The sequence below is a fragment of the Dromiciops gliroides genome, chromosome 4 (assembly GCF_019393635.1).
Source record: "Dromiciops gliroides isolate mDroGli1 chromosome 4, mDroGli1.pri, whole genome shotgun sequence".
In the NCBI taxonomy this organism is placed as follows: domain Eukaryota; kingdom Metazoa; phylum Chordata; class Mammalia; order Microbiotheria; family Microbiotheriidae; genus Dromiciops; species Dromiciops gliroides.
In genome coordinates this window covers 238,639,118-238,652,336 of record NC_057864.1, presented here as the reverse complement: position 1 = coordinate 238,652,336, position 13,219 = coordinate 238,639,118, and the positions used below count along the sequence as shown (strand labels likewise).

Sequence of the window (13,219 nt, the reverse complement as noted above, 5' to 3'; positions counted from 1 at the left end):
ATTGGAGCCTCACAACCACCCTGTGAAGAGGGTCACTATCGTTAGCCCCGTTTTATGGATAAGGAAACCTAAAGAAGTTAAGGATCACAGAGCTATGCAGTGTCTGGCAGAATATGAACTCAAGACTTTCTGACTTGAAAGCTCATATCATATCCACTGAGACACTTAGCTCTCCAGGAATAATAAAAAAGAAAGGAAAAAGGAAGGACAGAGTTGAAGGATTAGAAAGGGGAGAAAATGGAGAATGCAGAGGAATCAAGGGAAAAGGGGGGAGAGAAGGAAAGAGGAAGACCATCACAGGAAATGAGAAAGCAAATGGCAATAACTGGTTGGGTAAAAAGAATGAAAGGAGGGAAAAAGGAGAGAGGAGACAGTTGGAAACTCACATTAGATCAGACCCAATGTCATACCCAGCTTTGGGGACAGGAGAGTTCAAGGGTGAATGCTTGCCCTGCTCCTGCTAGAATTTCCAGACCTCCTTCCTTGATTTCTCAGTATGATTTCCTTTCGGTGTCTCAAGCCTGGTACAGGTCCATTCTGCTTACAAGGCCCAAGGTTACACAGACAGCCAGGTGAGCTATGCCAGCCAGGTTAGGAGGGCCAGGCACAGGGGTGGAAAGTGTGGGATTGCTTCTGGAAGCCAAGGAATGGACCTTCCTGAAAAGCCAAAATCAAGACATAGACTGGAGCTGGAGGAGCATTTTGGACTACAAGCTCAGTGGTGAGCTAGGGATTCAAGCTTCAGATCACCCCGCCACTGCTATTCTGGCCCCCATGGGGTCCAGGAGCACTGCTCCCCCAGCCCCTTCTTAGATCCACACTCAGAGTCAACACTTCTTACAAGACTCAGGCATCCCACCTCCCAGTCCATCTTCCTACCTCTCAATAGGACCCAGAGGTTGGGACCCTAGCCCCTTGCTCTTCCTGAACCCACTAATTTGGATTTTCCTCATCATGGGACCCAAGAGTCCTTGTGCTCCCAGACCTCTCCCCCCGCTTCCTACACACACTCCCTTTTTCCTTATTTCTGCTGGCGGATTTTTCTTCCCCTCTCTTCATCAGCAACCTTGGTTAAAAGTCTGGGATGTAGGTAATATTAACTTGTTCACCAAAAACAATAACCTTGAGCTGGGGAATCCTCTGAATATAGAAAGATCTCTTTCTTTTAGAAGAGATTAAAGAATTCTTACTTCACAGCAGGGAGAGGACAGAGGGAAATAGTTACCTTGAGACTTATGACAGGATGAAATATACACAGGTTCAATAGCAATTTAGACACATACACAGATGACAGAACTCTAATGGATTATTAAATTCAAAATGGGAAAGGCTGGCTGACTCCAGATTAACCCTCTCAGGCTACCGTGCACTGGGCCTCTCAGTATCACCTGAGACAGAATGCCCGAAAACTCTTACAAGAGACTGACCACTCCAACAAGCATTTATTGAGCTAGCACCTTTATGCCCAGCCATTTAAAGGTACAAAGAAGTATCAGGCATGATCCCCCTTTTTTAAGGAAGAGAGTCCAGCTCAAGAGACAAAACTTAATATATAGGAAACAATTAGATACTAGTTAAGTACTAAGCTCTTAAGTGTAGTTTAATAGTGAGAAGTGACTGATGGCTTTTCAGTACTTGTACTGGGCCCTAAACAGACAGAAAGGAAGGGAGTAGGGTGGGAAGGAGAGAGAACAGCAATAATAAAAGATAAGGAACAAAGAGTGAGGAATGAGTATGAGAAATTGAGGTCAAATTTATAATAGTGTGTTCAGTTCTGGTGTGCCACATTTTAGAAAAGGCATCAACAAACTGGAGTACCTACAAAGATCTGATGAAGGGCCAGAAGTTTAGCATTGAGAATAACCTAGTATTTATGTAGCACTATTGTTATCACCATTCTTCCATCTGTTATCTCAGATGAGGAAACTGAGGCAAAGGTTGCTAGGGTCAACCAGCTAAGCATCAAAGACTGGATTTGAACTCAGATCTTCCTGACTAATGTACCTCTAACTCGATCCACTGCACCACCTAGCGGTTTCTGAAGGTTTAGGGAGATCAGAACAGCTGCACTTCCAGAATCTGAAGAGCTTGTTCTGCCCCAAAGTGTAGAACTAAGTGGGTGGACATAAACACCATAAATATAGGCTTAATGTAAAGGAAACAATTAGAAAGTGTTATGGGTGGTCTCAGGTTTCTACCACCTCTACCCCTACCCCACCCCAGCCACTAAGGTCTTACGTTAAAAGGGTTGACCACTTGTCAGGAGTGGATTGACCAGATGATACCTGAAACCCTCTTAGTTCTGGGATTCTGATTCCCAGTGAGCGAAAAGGTGGGGAGTAGTGGGAGATAAAGAGGAAGGGACTAGTTGTGTGACCCTGGGCAAGTCACAACCCCAATTGCCTCACAAAAAAAAAAAAGAGGAAGGGGAGGAACAATTTATAACAGAATGACAATTTTATCAATCTAAGTTGGGGAGAGCAGTTCTACCTTCCCCACAGACTGAAAATTCAAGTTTTAGTACAACACACTTCCCTGTCAAGGTGGGACTATCCATAAAGAAGCCAGAAGGGATAGGCTGGGGGGATTAAGATAAGAGGGGGTAGGGACCCTCCTCTGTGGCAGCAAGAGCAGGCAGGAGTGAAGGCAATGGTAGGGATAAGGAATAGAAAGAAAATGAATGAAAAACGAAAAAAATATAACCCTTATCTAGGTAGAAGAAAGAACTGGACTACTTGGGAACCCAAGATCCAGGGGAGATCGGTGCCTGGTTGATTAAAAGGTTATTATGCAGGCTAGGAGCCGAAGAGTTCATGGACTCTGGGGCTGGCCAAGCTGGGGAGGGAGCAAGAGGCAGTGGAGCGGGCAGGGGCGGGGGACTGGGCAGGGCTGGGGCATCGAAGCGAGGCTGGGCCCCGGAGGAAGCCAGTTCCTGGCAGCTGGAAAGCAGTTCGGACACAACTCCCTTCCCAGCCCCCGCTTACCATGGGCCTCCCTCTGCCCTGGCTCTCCCGTTGCTGCTGTCGCCTCCTGCCCTCTCGGATTATGGCCCCCCACACCTCTCGTGGGGCCTACTCCCAGAGTCCTGGGCCACCTACAGGGGAACTGGCTACAGAAGAGACCAGGAAGACCCTACCCCCCCAACAGGGTAAGAGGGGTAGGGGGCAAGGGGGGGGGCAGTGCCACTTTAGACTGGTAGAAGAGACATTAGTGCAATCCACACCCCACACCCCCTCTGGACCCAAGGATCTAATTCTATGGTCCATATTATAGCCCTTTCCCCTTGAGCTTTTTCCCAATAAGAGATCTAGCCCCTCCACCAGTCCCCCCTACCCACCCCCCATATATCAGAGTCCACAAAGTCCTTGAACAGGTCGCTGGTTTAAGAGTTAATTATTCGTCAGAGGGGAGGTGCAGTTTTCTCTCTTCTCCCAGAAAGGCCATATTGTCCCTTTCAACCAGACAGAAGAATACCTGCCCCCAATACCTATCCCCTTCAGTTGTCCTACTATGGGGCAAGGGGCCAGGCCGGGATTCACGAAGGGGTAGCAGAGGAAGCAGTTTTTCTTTAACTCAGCATCAGAGTTGAGCTCCTCTGCATCCTCCCCCCAGGGTCCAGGCCACAGAAGAGCTGAGCTGGCCCAAGCAGAAGAACTGCTGGAGCAGCAGCTAGAGCTGTACCAAGCCCTGCTGGAGGGACAAGAAGGGGCATGGGAAGCTCAAGCCCTTGTGCTTAAGATCCAGAAGCTCAAGGAGCAGATGAGGAGGCACCGAGAGAGCCTGGGAGGTGACGCTTGAAGGGACCCATGGAAAAGAACCCCTTTGCCCCAGGGACCCATCCTGTTCCCTCCTTTCTGGAGCAGAGAGAACACCCAATGAGGGGAAATGCTCTTCTGAGGAGGGCGAAGAATGGGAAGGGGTGCTCAGGGGAAGCCAGCCCTTCCTCACCGTAGTAACTGAATTCTCTCACAATGATCCTATTTCCAGTCCCCTAAGATGACTTCCATTCCTCCCCCAAGGCTAAAAAGAAAAAGACACCACCCACTCCTACCCCTTAAATAAAGGAACAAATCCCTCAGACACTCAAGATGCTTTTTTGTTTCATTTTTAGTTTTGTTAAAAAAAAATCCGACAGGGCAAATCAATAAGGGAGTTTGGGGGATGACATGAACAGGGCCATGGGGCGGGAGGCTGGGGGTAGGTGGCAGTAGTGTCTCCTTCACCCCCGCACCCGAGTGTTCAGCTCCTGGGGAGGGAGAGGGTATCATACTCCAAGGACAGGCCAAGGCCTCTACCGAGTCTGCTCAACTGAAAATTCAAAAAAAAAGAGAGAAAGAAATTAAGACTGGGTTAGAAGTGGGAGTAGTGATAGAAAGGGAAGTGATACAGAAAAAGAATCATACAGAGATGGGGTGGGGTGGGGTGGAGGGGAAGGTGATGAGAAAGGTAATGAGAATTAAGATACTCTAAAACTTAAAAAAAAAAAAAAGGCTGAGAGAGATGAGATCATGGGATCAAGTTAATTAGCAAGAGGGAAAGTCCAATACTCACTGTAGGAAGAAATGTCTATCTCATCAGGCAGTTCACTGATGTTGACCTCGAAGCGATCCTGGACATCATTGAGGATTTTGGCATCATTTTCATCTGATACAAATGTGATGGCCAAACCCTTTGTACCAAACCGGCCTGCCCTAGCCACCTAGGGACAAGGTGATAAATCAAGGAATATCTTGAGGAAGAGACAGGGCATAGAAAAGATGGATATGGGACAGAAAAGTGAGGAAGGGACTGGAAGGCCAAGAATAGGGAAAGGATTAATAAGTATCACCCAGGGGCAGCTAGGTGGCACAGTGGATAAAGCACCAGCCCTGGATTCAGGAGTACCTGAGTTCAAAATCCAGCCTCAGACACTTGACACTTACTAGCTGTATGACCCTGGGCAAGTCACTTAACCCCCATTGCCCCGCAAAAAAAAACAACAAACAAAAAGTATCACCCAACTGCAAGGCTTACCCTGTGTAAGTAGGTGTCTGAGTCCTCTGGCATATCATAGTTGAAGGCGATGTTTACTCGTTCAATATCCATGCCCCGGCCAAACAAGTTAGTAGCCACAAGGATACGACGCTGGAAATCCTTGAACTGCTGATACCGGGACAACCTAATTGTGGGGAGAGGGGAAAGAGAGCAAAGAGAGATATTAAAACTGCCCTTGTCACTCCTCTGGCTGCACCGCCCCCCCCAAGTCCTCCCCCCACAGGTGCCTGCTCACCTCTCCTCTTGGGGCATCCCACGATGGATAGCAATGGCAGGGAAGTTCTGTTCCACTAGGAGCTGGGCCAGGGCAATGCAGCGCTGCACAGATTTCACGAAGATCACCACCTGTGTGTGGTGGGGTGAGAAAAAAAGATTCAGTAACCATCCTACCTCAGGAGACCCAATCCAATCCTTTCCTGCACCACCAAACTACATTCCTGCTCCTCTGACGGCCTTGAACAGTCTACTTCCACTCTATTTCACTTGATTCTGAAAACTATCATGTAACTTGAGGAATAAAATCATGCAGATGGGAATGATTCACTAGGTATTAGATCTAGTGTCTCCCCTAGAGGACACCCATGGCATCTATGTTTTCCTTCAATGACTTTTCTCCCCTATGTTCCACCCCTCCCACCTTCAGGCCCAGCTGACCTGGTTAAACTCCAAAACGTCCAGGAGGTCGAAGAGTTTTCGGTTCTTCTCATTGTCCTTCAGCTTCACGTAGTACTGCTGCAGCCCATGCAGCGTCAGCTTCGTCTCATCATCCACGAAGATCTCCATTGGCTGGGGGGGAGGAAGGGAGGGGACGGAGGAGGGAGGGCAGAGTGGGGGTGTTAAACCTGAGGGGGGTGGGGTGGGGTGGGGATAGGTGACTCCCAATACACCCCATGAATGGGATGGGGAGAAGAGAGTTAAGATGTCAAGTTCCCTTCCCATCTCCAACCCCACAGCCTCCCAAATTTAACATGGTTTCTTCTCTATAAAACAGAGTTTTAAATATAAGCCATCCTAGGATGTTATAAACACCCATGAAAAGCATTATGGGGCAAGAGGACAAAGGATAGAACGGATGGCTCTTGGATGGCTCAGTGAGATCATCCAATGACAAGAGGCTATTCATTTAGATAGATAAGATCACCTCAGTTTGCCTGGGAGAAGGGGACAACAGTGGTATTGATCTCAAGAGGAATATGATACTACAATCAGATAAATCTGAAATGGTAAAAAAGTAATGATACATTGACTTAAGGGGAGATGGTCAAATCTCTTAAAGATTAGGATGCCATGTTAAACAGCTGGTTAAAGGGAAACGAAAGTTACTGAAAACAAAAGACTACATTGCTTTCACCTTCCAGCCAGAACCATCTAAGATGGGGAGACCCTTTACAAGACTGGGATTCTCTAGAATCTCAAGTTAAATAAACTCCAGCAGTAAGGGTACCCAGGCAAAGAACTAAACCCCCTATTTTTATATAAGAATTCTCCTTTATAGCTCCTGATCTACATACCCCCTTAAAGGGGAGGACAAAACCACCAGAGGTAAATGACAGATTCAACCTCAATCCCCATCTGCCTCTTCAACCTCTCTAGCTAGCCCTAGGTTTTGCAAAGGAAGCGATGGTCTAGCTCACTTAGGAGCAGGAGTTTAAAAGCCTCCTTGAAATTCATCTCTGTTACCCGCAGGGGGTAACAGTACAAGAGAGGCATCCCACATGAGGGAACAAAACAGATAAATCCCCATCCCCAAGCCTTACCCCACTGCTCTTTCCCCACTCTGAGAACCCACAGTTCCCACCTGGTTACAGCAAAGTATAGATCTTCACTTGTTACCTTGCCCTTTCCCCCTCCCGGAAAAAAAAAATAACAAAAATAACCAAAAAAGGAAACAAAAAAACCAAAAAATTCCACCACCCACTCAGGAGCACCCCCGCAACTCGCATGGGTGAAGGGAGCGCGGTACGCTTAAGGTTCAGGAAAAAAAAAACCGGGAACGGAAAAAAAGGCTGGTTTGGTCCTCTGCTTCCTGGACACGGTTCTCCCGCAGCTTCCGCTGCCGCCTTCTGACGCTGGATGCCATCCGCAATCCCCCGCCGCGCTGAGTCTCTGCTGCTGGCTCACATCTCCAGAGGGTCCAGATGGGGGAGGAGGAGGAAAGGGAAGGGAAGGAGTAGAAGGGTCGGGGGTTGAGGTGCCGAAGGCCCCCACCCCTGAAGGTGGGTAGGGGGCAGACTCATTTGTGACTTTTGCTCTTCTGTTGGCCATGCCCTGCAGTCTGTCTGTCCCTCTCTCGCTCTCCTGTCATCAGGAAATGTGTTTGGGGGAGATGAGTTTTTGGGGGGGCCAAAAGGCTCCAGTTGTGCTCGATGCCACCTTGAGGGTGTGTGCTTGTGAGGGACAAGGGAAATAGTGAGTGGTGGGGTAGGACATTCTGTCCCACCCTGCCAAAGGGAAAAAGAGTTTTGCTGTTGTTGGGCTTTTCTTATTTTGTTGGGGTTTATTTGAATTCTACCCGATCTCGTTTTTATCCCGACCAAGTCTTCCGGAGTTTCCCTGGCACCCGCGCAGACCTTATCACTGGCTGTCTCTATTTCTGTCTTTCCAGGGAGGACTCAGCCCTGGGGGGTCATATGACTCCATCTCAGCACTGGGAGGATAGGGGAGAGGGTAGACTGGAGAAGGTCGAGGAGAGGGAGTAGGAGGAGACTGCGGGCAGGGGATGGAGGGAGAGAAGGTAGAAGGGTATTTACGTCTTGCATGAACTTGCGGCAGACAGGGCGGATCTCTTTGCTCAGGGTGGCACTGAACATCATGACCTGCTTCTCATGGGGGGTCATGCGGAAAATTTCCTGGACATCCCGACGCATGTCTACAAAAGAGTAGTGATGAGCAGGCTCAGTGTAGAGCAACACAGAGGAAAGCAAGAGAGTCCACTACCTGATTCCCAGTCTCCTGCTCACACTTAGTCTAAACCAAACCAAATCAGTATATCACTCTCCCACACACCCTTAATTCTACCAAAGTATCTTCAACATTTCCTTCCAAATCTTGCCCAAAATTCACCTTCCAGGAAGTTCTATGGTCTGAAGGCATCCCTTCTCTAACATATGGAAAGAAAAAAGCCTGAACCATTCCCTCTTTATTATCCCCATCACCAAAGCTGCCCAAAGTACCATGCTGACTTGCTTGTACTCCCCAGATCCCCTTTCATCATGAACCAATGAAAACATTCACAGATATCCAAAGAATCCCAGCTTCCAGAGCCATCAGTCATGGGTGATAGATCAAGAGTCGTCCTGGCACCGAGGTGCTCCATCTTAACATGAACACATCATGTGGCTCCAAGGGTCAAATACCCTGACCTTCAATTTCCATGAGGTCCGGCCCCAGTTCTGGGATCCCTCTATTCTTCAGGTCTTCCACTCACCGAGTTGTTCGAGCATTTTGTCACACTCATCCAAGATAAAATGTTTAATATGTTTGAGATTGAGGCTTTTATTTCGGGCCAGGGCTAAAATACGGCCCGGGGTCCCCACGACAATGTGTGGACAGTTCTTCTTCAGCACCTCCTCATCCTTTTTTATTGATAGACCGCCAAAAAACACCGCCACCTGCCATACAAAATTAAGAAGGTCACCACAAAGAATAATTATCTTCCTATTTCCTAAACAGCCACCATTTCCCAGTCTTGACTTCTTCCCTATTTAGCTAAAACCTTTTCTTAGTGTCACATAAAAGCTTTAGAAATTATCTATTGCGCTCATTTTAGACATGAGGCAACCTAAACTCAGAGGGGCTGACTCATTCAAATAGTTAGACAGTGGCAGAGTGAGGACTAGAACTCAAATCTTCTGACTTTAGCTAGTATTCCTTCCATACCCTTCTTGTAATTCTGAAAAGTCCTGCCTTGCTGAGATTAGGGTAAATGTACTGAGGGAGCAGAGAACACTGAAAGGCAGAGCTTTTGGTTTGCTGCAAAGTTATTGGACACAATTTACCCCAACTGAGACAGCCCAGTTCTGACTGGGAAGAAGTAAAATCAAGCAAACTCATCTGTACCTAAGCAGACAGCATGCTTTCTACTCCAATACAGTTAAGTGAGAAAAGTATAATGGGAACCTCTTAGGCCATCCATCCATCCAGTGGTCCAGATAGCCAGGCCTCAATTTTCTGCTATCCTAAAGAATGAAGACATCATGTACCTTCCAAATTCACATATACCATTAGGGACAGAGAGCTTAAAACTTCCCCACACCACACACCCTAAGCTTTTATCCATACTACCACCTCCTAGAGCATCCTAAATGGTGATCAGGAAGGGAAAAGACCTAAATATAATAATGAGGCGCAAGGAGCAGTAAAGTGACTTAAAGGTAGAGAAACAAGAGAAGTAATGGGTCAAAATAATAGTCAACTATACCCCAGCTCACAAACCACTTAACAAAGAGACTGGGAAGGAATTAAAAAAGGTATTGGAATTAGGAACCTTTGGCTACTGAAAATCTACCAGTAATAAAGATAAAGGGCTTTTTGGGAGATTATAAAGCAATCTAATGAAAATCTTACCCACATCCAACTTTTCAGGAACTTGTCTACCACATTAAGACAAACATACCTCAAGACAGTATTTATTCTAGAAATGGCTTCTGATTCATTTTAGGATTAGATGGCCTGGGTTTCTACTATGTCTCCAAATATACCTGATGGGTTCTTATTACTACTCTTCCTCCACCCTTAGTTTCTACCCTTAGTCCAGTCTCTTCCCTATCAATTACCTTGACATTAGGCATGTATTTGGAGAAGCGTTCATACTCCTTGCTGATCTGAAAGGCCAGCTCTCGAGTGTGACACATCACCAGCACAGAAACCTTAGACAAGGACAGACAGATGTTCAGCACATTGTCCTTTCTTTAAGAAAAGACAGACCATAACAAAAAATAAAACTAAGCTTATTAAACAATTCCAATTCTGGGGCCTAACAATTTAAATGGCTTGTGTGCACTCAAAAGCAAAAGTGCCCTGTAAATTGCAGGCATTCAAGAATCATTTGTTAAACCATTTTCATATGTATGTTTCGCCTTCCAAACTAGACCATGATGAGTTCCTTGAGGGCACTGTTTCCCCCTGTCTTGCCTAGTACAACTCTAAGCACTAAGCAGAATTTCAATAAACAGTTTTAAAAAATAAATATTAATTAAAGCAAAAACCTTTAAAGTGAATTTGGTCTTGAAAAAAGGTCTATACATTTTAACATTAGGTTTCAAAATCAGAAAATCCCAGTCTCCCACTCCCAACCTCTCCCAGCCCCCCCAGGACCTATCTGCCATCAGTCAAGGGTGATAGATAGAGGTCATCTCAGCACTGAGTGCTCATGTCTCTGAAAACACATCATGTGGCTTAGATAGGAATACTCCTTTCTCTTCAATATGCCTTCTTCACTGATCCCCACATAGTTTATACCTGACCAGTGACTGGCTCCAGCTGCTGCAGCGTGGCCAACACAAACACAGCTGTCTTTCCCATGCCTGACTTTGCCTGGCATAAGACGTCCATTCCCAAGATGGCCTGAGGAATACACTCATGCTGGACTGGGAAAAGAAAAGGGAAGATAATGGATTAGAGGTAGATCTCCCCTCCCAGACACAAATCCAAACCACTTACACATCCCAAGATTTGCTAGAGGCAGCTAGGTGGTGCAGTGGATAGACCTGAGTTCAAATCCAGTCTCAAACACTTACTAGCTCTGTGACCCTGGGCAAGTCACTTAACCTGTCTGCCTTAGTTTCTACATCTGTAAAATGGCACTCACCTCCCGGAATTATTGAGGATGAAATAATATTTGTAAAGCATCTAACAGTACCTGGCACCCAGTAGGCACTTAATAAACGCCTATTCCCTTTCCCTTTTTTTTTAAGAGTCCAGGGTAGTTCCTGCTCGAATCCTTTGACCATAACAATTTCCTATGCTTAGTCAGAAAAAGGAATAAAGAAGTGATTTTGAACAAAGAAGTTTGTGGTAGGTTTAGGCAATAACAATCCCTAGAGAATGGGATTAGGAATTCAGTGTTAAGCGAATGAATCTTTTATATTACTCGTCTATCTTTCTATTCCACCATAACTCTCTATGTCTCAACCCTCAGAAAGCTGCTTACCTCTTCCAAATGCTACCATATTCCATCATAATCTCCCCACCCCATTTCTACCAACCACCCACACCTTACCCCACCAATCATCTGCTAATTCTACCACCATTACCTCCAGCTCTACCCCTCATTCTAGTTCAGTAGACATTCTCACTCTAGAAACCTTTATACTTCTGCTAACATCAATTCTCTTGGCAATTCCCCAGCTCTGCTCCCACTCCCCAAAACTCCGCTTCCTATTTCCTCAATGCTTCTTGTTCCTAGATTCCCCATCAGAAATCTTTCTCCTTGGTCTCTAGACTTATAGTGCAAGGAGAAAAGATGCTTACCTTCAGATGGATGCTCAAAGCCACAATCTACAATGGCCCGGAGCAACTCTGGCTTAAGTAGAAAGTCACGGAAGCCAGAGCTATGGATGGAAACATAGGAACCTTTCACATCTTTCTTTGCAGGGGCCTCAGCTCCATCCCCCCCAGCTGCTGTCTCCACTTCATCATCTTCATAATCCAGGAGTTCATTGTCCACATCATTCTCTGCCATTGCTAGGTGAGGGGAAGGGGATGTCTAGATAAGCTCTGGGAAAACTTGGTGCACAGAAGCTGGGGTGGTAGAGATTCAGGGAGCAGCAGGGGAAGATGAAGACACTGGATTCAGAGTTGAGAGCTAGGAAAGATAAGGGTGAAACAAGATTTTGATTTAAAAGAAAAAAAATCCCACCAACCTCCAATTTTCTCCATATTCCTCCCTTTCTAAAAATGTTGAGGTATTTCTTCTGGATAGAGAAAAACAGACAAGCTGAGAATACAAAGGTTAAGTCCGAGGTCAGGGAGAAGTGATTTATTATTTTTATATTTTATGGGAAAATTTGAGGTAAAAGACATAGAAACCAGAGTAATAGGAACAGATAACGAATTATAGAGTAGAAGGAGAGTGGCTAATTTAGAACTGCAGAGAGCTAAGGACATTTTTTTATATGGGGAAGGGAGGGGCTGCAGCTGAAGCAAAGACCCTGTAACAGCACTAATATCTAACGACTTATAGAAGCAGTACCCTCTTCCCACCCCCCAAACCTTCAGCAACCAGTCAAAGGTAAAAAAGTATGATGTCCATAGCATCCAAAAGGACTTCTAATCTCTAAACGAGCACATCATGTTGCTACTTGTTACTCAAGCCCATGCCTGTCCAAGTCCTCTTGGGCAGAAACCGAGCAGAGGTGGGGAACCTCTAAGTCAAGAGGGGAAAATGTTCTTCTCCATCAATGGCAAAAATGGGGTGAGAGGTTAGGGGAGCTCTTCGTCAATAGAGCGTCAATTTCCCCTCCAAACTCTAAAGATTTCCCTAGCCGATACCTTTTACTGGCTTGAATCCAGTGAGGAAGGAGGAGCGGGGAGAGACCTGTTGGCAGTTTATAGAAAATGAGCCCAGAAACCTGCCCCTCCCAACTGTTCATAAGGCGATCCAGGAGTAAAGGCTCCATGGAGAGTGTTGCTCTGGACAATAATTTGCAATCTCCCTACACTAGGGTGCTCACAAATATCCCCGCTGAAGAGGAGAGCAGCGCCCTTCCCAATCCCTCCAGCGGGAGTGGAACCGCTCAGGGGCAGGATGGCGCCAAAGCGCGAGGGATTACCCCGGAGAGGACGCAGTGGCGGGGACACAATGGCGCCACGGCCGCCATCTTGGGTCCTCCCCCTTCGCTCCCAGCCACCCCCTCCCCCCCGGGGGGCTCTTCCCTCCCGGGCGGGGCGGGAAAAGAGGCGGAAATAACGGCCCCGCAGGGGCCCGGAGGCTAGGACACCGCTCTCGGCAGGGATATCGGGAGGCCCTTGCTGTCGAACGGCCTCAAAGGAGGACGGATGGATGTGGATGAAGGCCGTGGCCGCCGCTTACCTGAGCGGGGAAGAAACGCGTCTGGTGGCGGCAGCGGCGGCGACCAAGGGAAGCGGCCTCCACTTCCGGTCCCCGCGTTCCCTCTCCCCTTTCCACCCCACTCTTTCCAGGATGCCAGTGCGCAGACGCGAGGGACAGGAAGTGTGGCTCAAG

The 13,219-nt window shown here is 47.1% G+C and overlaps 2 protein-coding genes and 2 non-coding genes across 6 annotated transcripts; 1 reads left to right on the top strand and 3 right to left on the bottom strand.

The window, feature by feature from the left end:
• The first annotated feature begins 2,985 nt into the window (after nucleotides 1-2,985).
• On the top strand, nucleotides 2,986-3,798 carry MCCD1 (mitochondrial coiled-coil domain 1). The gene is made up of 2 exons (XM_044000456.1): nucleotides 2,986-3,143; nucleotides 3,609-3,798. Exons 1-2 carry the CDS (start codon nucleotides 2,986-2,988, stop codon nucleotides 3,796-3,798), a joined length of 348 nt encoding a protein of 115 aa, XP_043856391.1.
• A 291-nt stretch (nucleotides 3,799-4,089) lies between these two features.
• Nucleotides 4,090-13,198, bottom strand: DDX39B (DExD-box helicase 39B). Of its 3 annotated transcripts, none has more exons than XM_043964300.1 (11): nucleotides 13,067-13,198; nucleotides 11,506-11,839; nucleotides 10,495-10,622; nucleotides 9,810-9,902; nucleotides 8,462-8,645; nucleotides 7,785-7,903; nucleotides 5,689-5,820; nucleotides 5,270-5,379; nucleotides 5,014-5,158; nucleotides 4,552-4,699; nucleotides 4,090-4,308 (listed from the first exon to the last, which is right to left on the bottom strand). In XM_043964300.1, exons 2-11 carry the CDS (start codon nucleotides 11,714-11,716, stop codon nucleotides 4,292-4,294), a joined length of 1,287 nt encoding a protein of 428 aa, XP_043820235.1. In that variant the 5' UTR covers nucleotides 11,717-11,839; nucleotides 13,067-13,198; the 3' UTR covers nucleotides 4,090-4,291. The 3 variants fall into 3 exon arrangements, with proteins under 3 accessions (XP_043820235.1, XP_043820237.1, XP_043820236.1); XM_043964302.1 differs by lacking the exon at nucleotides 13,067-13,198 and adding an exon at nucleotides 12,807-12,902; XM_043964301.1 differs by lacking the exon at nucleotides 13,067-13,198 and adding an exon at nucleotides 12,526-12,758.
• On the bottom strand, nucleotides 8,296-8,374 carry LOC122727074. The gene has a single exon (XR_006353033.1). It is a non-coding gene; the product is annotated as a small nucleolar RNA SNORD83 (small nucleolar RNA).
• On the bottom strand, nucleotides 10,356-10,431 carry LOC122727073. Its single transcript, XR_006353032.1, has one exon. It is a non-coding gene; the product is annotated as a small nucleolar RNA SNORD83 (small nucleolar RNA).
• Nucleotides 13,199-13,219: the final 21 nt, after the last annotated feature.

Coding starts and splice junctions, on each gene's coding strand:
- DDX39B (XM_043964300.1), bottom strand. CDS start 11,716: ATGGCAGAGAATGATGTGGACAATGAACTCCTGGATTATGAAGATGAT. Junction 5,159..5,269: donor GGGATGCCCCAAGAGGAGAG/GTGAGCAGGCAC, acceptor CCCCACAATTAG/GTTGTCCCGGTATCAGCAGT. Junction 4,700..5,013: donor CAGACACCTACTTACACAGG/GTAAGCCTTGCA, acceptor CCTTGTCCCTAG/GTGGCTAGGGCAGGCCGGTT.
- MCCD1 (XM_044000456.1), top strand. CDS start 2,986: ATGGGCCTCCCTCTGCCCTGGCTCTCCCGTTGCTGCTGTCGCCTCCTG. Junction 3,144..3,608: donor AGGAAGACCCTACCCCCCCA/ACAGGGTAAGAG, acceptor TGCATCCTCCCC/CCAGGGTCCAGGCCACAGAA.